Source organism: Mesoplodon densirostris, chromosome 4 (assembly GCF_025265405.1).
Source record: "Mesoplodon densirostris isolate mMesDen1 chromosome 4, mMesDen1 primary haplotype, whole genome shotgun sequence".
In the NCBI taxonomy this organism is placed as follows: Eukaryota; Metazoa; Chordata; class Mammalia; order Artiodactyla; family Ziphiidae; genus Mesoplodon; species Mesoplodon densirostris.
The window spans coordinates 57,903,200-57,911,202 of record NC_082664.1 but is presented as its reverse complement, the minus strand read 5'-3'; the positions used below and the strand labels follow the sequence as shown (position 1 = coordinate 57,911,202).

Below are 8,003 nucleotides of genomic sequence, written 5' to 3'. Positions count from 1 at the left end.
CTCATGGAACATTCTCCAGGATAGATCATATCTTGGGTCACAAATCAAGCCTTGTAAACTTAAGAAAGTTGAAATTGTATCAAGTATCTTTTCCGACCACAATGCTATGAGACTAGATATCAATTACAGGAAAAGAGCTGTAAAAATACAAGCACATGGAGGCTAAACAATACACTACTTAATAACGAAGTGATCACCGAAGAAATCAAAGGGGAAATTTAAAAATACCTAGAAACAAATGACAATGGAGACACGACGACCCAAAACCTATGGGATGCAGCAAAAGCAGTTCTAAGAGGGAAGTTTATAGCAATACAATCCCACCTTAAGAAACAGGAAACATCTCGAGCAAACAACCTAACCTTGCACCTAAAGCAATTAGAGAAAGAAGAACAAAAACATCCCAAAGTTAGCAGAAGGAAAGAAATCATAAAAATCAGATCAGAAATAAATGAAAAAGAAATGAAGGAAACGATAGCAAAGATCAATAAAACTAAAAGGTGGTTCTTTGAGAAGATAAACAAAATTGATAAACCATTAGCCAGACTCATCAAGAGAAAAAGGGAGAAGACTCAAATCAATAGAATTAGAAATGAAAAAGGAGAAGTAACAACTGACACTGCAGAAATACAAAAGATCATGAGAGATTACTACAAGCAACTCTATGCCAATAAAATGGACAACCTGGAAGAAATGGACAAATTCTTAGAAATGCACAACCTGCCAAGACTGAATTCAGGAAGAATAGAAAATATGAACAGACCAATCACAAGCACTGAAATTGAAACTGTGATAAAAAATCTTCCAACAAACAAAAGCCCAGGACCAGATGGCTTCACAGGCGAATTCTATCAAGCATTTAGAGAAGAGCTAACACCTATCCTTCTGAAACTCTTCCAAAATATAGCAGAGGGAGGAACACTCCCAAACTCATTCTACGAGGCCACCATCACCTTGATACCAAAACCAGACAAGGATGTCACAAAGAAAGAAAACTACAGGCCAATATCACTGATGAACATAGATGCAAAAATCCTCCACAAAATACTAGCAAACAGAATCCAACAGCACATTAAAAGGATCATACACCATGATCAAGTGGGGTTTATTCCAGGAATGCAAGGATTCTTCAATATATGCAAATCAATCAACGTGATACACCATATTAACAAACTTGAAAGGAGAAAAACCATATGATCATCTCAATAGATGCAGAGAAAGCTTTCGACAAAATTCAACACCCATTTATGATAAAAACCCTGCAGAAAGTAGGCACAGAGGGAACTTTCCTCAACATAATAAAGGCCATATATGACAAACCCACAGCCAGCATTGTCCTCAATGGTGAAAAACTGAAACCATTTCCACTAAGATCAGGAACAAGACAAGGTTGCCCACTCTCACCACTCTTATTTAACATAGTTTTGGAAGTTTTAGCCACAACAATCAGAGAAGAAAAGGAAATAAAAGGAATCCAAATCGAAAAGAAGAAGTAAAGCTGTCACTGTTTGCAGATGACATGATACTATACATAGAGAATCCTAAAGATGCTACCAGAAAACTACTAGAGCTAATCAATGAATTTGGTAAAGTTGCAGGATACAAAATTAATGCACAGAAATCTCTGGCATTCCTATATACTAATGATGAAAAATCTGAAAGTGAAATCAAGGAAACACTCCCATTTACCATTGCAACAAAAAGAATAAAATATCTAGGAATAAACCTACCTAAGGAGACAAAAGACCTGTATGCAGAAAATTATAAGACACTGATGAAAGAAATTAAAGATGATACAAATAGATGGAGAGATGTACCATGTTCTTGGACTGGAAGGATCAACATTGTGAAAATGACTCTACTACCCAAAGCAATCTACAGATTCAATGCAATCCCTATCAAACTACCCCTGGCATTTTTCACAGAACTGGAGCAAAAAATTTCGCAATTTGTATGGAAACACAAAAGACCCCGAATAGCCAAAGCAATCTTTTTTTTTTTTTTTCTTATTTACCATGATTTAATTTCAAACAGTTTGAATAACCTAAGCAAAGCTAGGTATATATTCTTTAATTTTACAAGCAAAGAGAAAGAGAAGAAGGCAAACTAAGAATTAACCAGCTTTTACTTTTGTATCACCATTTTGAGATCCCCAAATATTTTGTGGGATTCTTTCTCATTTCCATGAAAAATCCTATTCCAATGCCATGTTACCTTGTTCTGTAGCAAAAGGAAAATAGTGAAGGCTTTTCAGGGTTTTTTTACAAATAGCAAACTCTTAATCTTAAAACTGAACATCAATAAACGTGACATCCATGACATTAATACACTTTGATTCTGAAGCAAAATAAACCTTCAATGCAGTAATGACATTTGAAAAGATACTAAACATCTCTATCATAAATCTATCTAGCATCTCTCTACCTACTTATCTACCTATCATCTGTCTATCTTTAACTAGGTATTCTTCATATGGAAAGAAGAAAAAAAGATATATATTTTATTAAAACTAACTGCACCTAAACTACCATACTACTTAAAACTGTAAGAACATATTGTTCCCTCAACCAATACTATTCTGCACTATTTAGGAGCTTGACTGCTCTCTTCCAAAACAAAGTGAGCAATCTGCCCGCTGCCTCCCTCCCTACATGTGGGAGGGGCTGCGGGCCTTGGCCCTGGAAGGTGCTCTGCGCTCAGCAACAGCTACAGCCCTGGCCGCGGCTCTCACTCCTGCTCTCTCTACCTCATCTTTCAGAGCCTCCTCATAGAGATCTGCGAAGGCCCTGGGGACGGTATCATTGATCTTGGCCAGAAACTCCAGCACTTTCATCTTGCTGGTTTCAGCGCAGGCTCTCGGGCCCCACAGGAACACATAGCGTGGAGGATCGCTGTTGGGCACCTGGAGGTACGTCAGGTACTTCTGCTGCACGAAATCTTTGATGAGCCCACTGGGCTCCCCAGAGATCGAGTGCCTCCTCCCAGCATACAAACCCAACGCATTGAGGAATTCCCAGAGCTCCTCCTCGGTGGCCCGGTTGCCCTTCGTGAAGATCTTGCTCAGGACAGTTATCAGGAAACAGGCCGTGCGCAGCCCCGACACACCACTCGGATTTCCCTCGCTGGGGAGGCCCAGCTTGCTGAGGGCGTAGGAGTGACTGCTGGGGTCGGCTTCCTTCAGCTCGAGGTCAAAGACCAGCTCCATGTACTCAGAGGCTCTCCTGAGGATCTCAGGGAAGTGCTTCTTGTACTTCCTGTTGACAATCTTCAGCAGTGTAGCCTTCGGGATGGGCTCCTTCGTCTTGTACTTCTCCAGCAGGAACTGCACCAACTCGCAGACATTCCTGGTCAGAGGATCGCTGTAAGTGCTGTGAATGGAAGGTGCTGCCTGGGCGGTACTTGCACTTTTCTCATCTTGGCTCCGGGCACCCTCTTCAGATCCTGGGCATGAAACCCCTGCATCACGAGAGCTAGTGGCTGGGGCTCCCTGAGGCTCCTGGTGAGTGCCAGCAGCAGGGGAGCTCGGGGAAGTACCCCGAGAAACAGAAGCGGGGCAGGAGGGCGACTCTTCTATCTCTGCCACCGCCGCCACCTCAGTGGCCTGGGCACCCTTGAGACTCTGAGTCTCCCCCCGGGCCTGGGGGCGTTTCTCCTGGGCATGGCGCTTCCTCTTCTGGCCCCGAGGCATGATGACAGAGGTCAGGGCCAGCAGGCGGGAGTGTGGGCAGGAAGGCAGGCAACGAGGGCACCCTTGCCGAACAGCAGCTCTCAACAATGGCCGCCACAGCGTGCGTTGGAGGACGTCACATCGCCAAAGCAATCTTGAGAACGAAAAATGGAGCTGGAGGAATCAGGCTCCCTGACTTCAGACTATACTACAAAACTACAGTAATCAAGACAGTATGGTACTGGGACAAAAACAGAAAGATAGATCAATGGAACAGGATAGAAAGCCCAGAGGTAACCCCACACACATATGGTCACCTTATCTTTGATAAAGGAGGCAGGAGTGTACAGTGGAGAAAGGACAGTCTCTTCAATAAGTGGTGCTGGGAAAACTGGATAGGGACATGTAAAAGTATGAGATTAGATCACTCCCTAACACCATACACAAAAATAAGCTCAAAATGGATTAAAGACCTAAATGTAAGGCCAGACACTATCAAACTCTTAGAGGAAAACATAGGCAGAACACTCTATGACATAAATCACAGCAAGATCCTTTTTGACCCACCTCCTAGAGAAATGGAAATAAAGACAAAAATAAACACATGGGACCTAATGAAACTTCAAAGCTTTGGCACAGCAAAGGAAACCATAAACAAGACCAAAAGACAACCCTCAGAATGGGAGAAAATGTTTGTAAATGAAGCAACTGACAAAGGATTAATCTCCAAAATTTATAAGCAGCTCATGCAGCTCAGTAACAAAAAAACAAACAACCCAATCCAAAAATGGGCAGAAGACCTAAATAGACATTTCTCCACAGAAGATATACAGACTGCCAACAAACACATGAAAGGATGCTCAACATCTTTACTCATTAGAGAAATGCAAATCAAAACTACAATGAGATATCATCTCACACCAGTCAGAATGGCCATCATCAAAAAATCTAGAAACAATAAATGCTGGAGAGGGTGTGGAAAAAAAGGAACACTCTTGCACTGCTGGTGGGAATGTGAATTGGTATAGCCACTATGGAGAACGGTATGGAGGTTCCTTAAAAAACTACAAATAGAACTACCATATGACCCAGCAATCCCACTACTGGGCATATACCCTGAGAAAACCATAATTCAAAAAGAGACATGTACCAAAATGTTCATAGCAGCCCTATTTACAATAGCCTGGAGATGTAAACAACCTAAGTGTCCATCATTGGATGAATGGGTAAAGAAGATGTGGCACATATATACAATGGAATATTACTCAGCCATAAAAAGAAATGTAATTGAGCTATTTGTAATGAGGTGGATGGACCTAGAGTCTGTCATACAGAGTGAAGTAAGTCAGAAAGAGAAAGACAAATACTGTATGCTGACACATATATATGGAATTTAAGAAAAAAAATGTCATGAAGAACATAGGGGTAAGACAGGAATACAGACACAGACCTACTAGAGAATGGACTTGAGGATATGGGGAGGGGTAAGGGTAAGCTGTGACAAAGTGAAAGAGCAGCATGGACATATATACACTACCAAACGTAAGGTAGATAGCTAGTGGGAAGCAGCCGCATAGCACAGGGAGATCAGCTTGGTGCTTTGTGACCGCCTGGAGGGGTGGGATAGGGAGGGTGGGAGGGAGACGCAAAAGGGAGGGGATATGGGAACATATGTATATGTATAACTGATTAAATTTGTTATAAAGCAAAAGAAAAAAAAAAGACAATATGGTACTGGCACAAAAACAGAAATATAGATCAATGGAACAGTACAGAAAGCCCATATATAAGCCCACATATCTATGGTCAGCTAATCTATGACAAAGGAGGCAAGGATATGCAGTGCAGTAAAGACAGTCTCTTCAATAAGTGGTGCTGGGAAAACTGGACAGCTACATGTAAAAGAATGAAATTAGAACACTCCCTAACACCATATACAAAAATAAACTCAAAATGGATTAGAGACCTAAATGTAAGACTGGGCACTATAAAACTCTTAGAGGAAAACATAGGAAGAACATTCTTTGACATAAATCACAGCAAGATCTTTTTTTGATCCACCTCCTAGAGTAATGGAAATAAAAACAAAAATAAACAAATGGGACCTAATGAAACTTAAAAGCTCTTGCTGGGCTTCCCTGCTGGCGCAGTGGTTGGGAGTCCGCCTGCCGATGCAGGGGATGTTGGTTCGTGCCCCGGTCCGGGAAGATCCCACATGCCGCGGAGCCGCTGGGCCCGTGAGCCATAGACGCTGAGCCTGTGCGTCCGGAGCCTGTGCTCCGCAACGGGAGAGGCCACAACAGTGAGAGGCCCGTATACTGCAAAAAAAAAAAAAAAAAAAAAAAAAAAAAAACCTAAAAATACAGAGTAAGACGCGGAGATCACCTTCCTCCCCACAGATACACCAGAAATACAGCTACACGTGGAACAACTCCTACAGAACACCTAATGAACACTGGCAGAAGACCCCAGACCTCCCAAAAGGCAAGAAACTCCCCACATACCTGGGTAGGGCAAAGCGGAGAGATTCCCGCACAGAGGATCGGTGCTGAGCGGCACTCACCAGCCCGAGAGGCTTGTCTGCTCCCCCGCCGGGGCGGGCGGCGCTGGAGCTGAGGCTCGGGCTTCGGTCAGAGCGCAGCGAGAGGACTGGGGCTGGCGGCGAGAACTCAGCCTGAAGGGGGCTAATGTGCCACAGCTAGCCGGGAGGGAGTCCGGGAAAACTCTGGAGCTGCCGAAGAGGCAGGAGACTTTTTCTTCCCTCTTGGTTTCCTGGTGCGCGAGGAGAGGGGATTAAGAGCGCCGCGTAAAGGAGCTCCAGAGACGGGCGCGAGTGGCGGCTGAAAGCGCGGAGCCCAGAGACGGGCGTGGGACGCTGGGGCTGCTGCTGCCGCCGCCAAGAAGCCTGTGTGTGAGCGCAGGTCACTGTCCACACCGCCCTTCCGGGAGCCTGTGCAGCCTGCCACTGCCGGGGTCCCGGGATCCAGGGGCGGCTTCCCTGAGAGAACGCACGGCGCGCCTCGGGCTGGTGCAACGTCACGCCGACCTCTGCCGCTGCAGGCTCGCCCCGCACTCCGTGCCCCTCCCTCCCGCCGGGCCTGAGTGAGCCAGAGCCCCCGAAGAGGCTGCTCCTTTAACCCTGTCCTGTCTGAGCGAAGAACAGACGCCCTCCGGCGACCTACACGCAGAGGCGGGGCCAAATCCAAAGCTGAGACCCAGGAGCTGTGAGAACAAAGAAGAGAAAGGGAAACCTCTCCCAGCAGCCTCAGAAGCAGCGGATTAAAGCTCCACAATCAACTTGATGTACCCTGCATCTGTGGAATACATGAATAGACAACAAATCATCCCAAATTGAGGAGCCAGGAGTCAGTGCTGTGCCTCTGAGTTGGGAGAGCCAACTTCAGGACACTGGTCCACAAGAGACCTCCCAGCTCCACATAATATCAAACGGCGAAAATCTTCCAGAGATCTCCATCTCAACACCAGCACCCAGCTTCACTCAACGACCAGCAAGCTACAGTGCTGGACACCCTATGCCAAACAACTAGCAAGACAGGAACACAACGCCACCCATTAGCAGAGAGGTGGCCTAAAATCATAAAAAGTCCGCAGACACCCCAAAACACACCACCAGACGTGGACCTGCCCACCAGAAAGACAAGATCCAGCCTCATCCACCAGAACACAGGCACTAGTCCCCTCCACCAGGAAGCCTACACAACCCACTAAACCAACCTTAGCCACTGGGGACAGACACCAAAAACAACGGGAACTACGAACCAGCAGCCTGCAAAAAGGAGACCCCAAACACAGTAACATAAGCAAAATGAGAAGACAGAAAAACACACAGCAGGAGAAGGAGCAAGATAAAAACCCACCAGACCTAACAAATGAAGAGGTAATAGGCAGTCTACCTGAAAAAGAATTCAGAATAATGATGGTAAAGATGATCCAAAATCTTGGAAATAGAATAGACAAAATGCAAGAAACAGTTAACAAGGACCTAGAAGAACTAAAGATGAATCAAGCATCGATTAAAAACACAATACATGAAATAAAAAATACTCTAGATGGGATCAAGAGCAGAATAACTGAGGCAGAAGAACGGATAAGTGAGGTGGAAGATAAAATAGTGGAAATAACTGCTGCAGAGCAAAATAAAGAAAAAAGAATGAAAAGAACAGAGGACAGTCTCAGAGACCTCTGGGACAACATTAAACGCACCAACATTCGAATTATAGGGGTTCCAGAAGAAGAAGAGAAAAACAAAGGGACTGAGAAAATATTTGAAGGATTATAGTTGAAAACTTCCCTAATATAGGAAAGGAAATAGTTA

At 44.6% G+C, this 8,003-nt stretch overlaps 1 protein-coding gene across 1 annotated transcript; it reads right to left on the bottom strand.

The window, feature by feature from the left end:
- Positions 1 to 2,647: 2,647 nt before the first annotated feature.
- On the bottom strand, positions 2,648 to 3,688 carry LOC132489222 (melanoma-associated antigen B4-like). Its single transcript, XM_060098139.1, has one exon. The coding sequence runs from the start codon at positions 3,686 to 3,688 to the stop codon at positions 2,648 to 2,650; it is 1,041 nt and encodes a 346-aa protein (XP_059954122.1).
- Positions 3,689 to 8,003: the final 4,315 nt, after the last annotated feature.

What these genes read in the sequence shown, in the direction of transcription:
- LOC132489222 (XM_060098139.1), bottom strand. Translation starts at nt 3,688, where the DNA reads ATGCCTCGGGGCCAGAAGAGGAAGCGCCATGCCCAGGAGAAACGCCCC.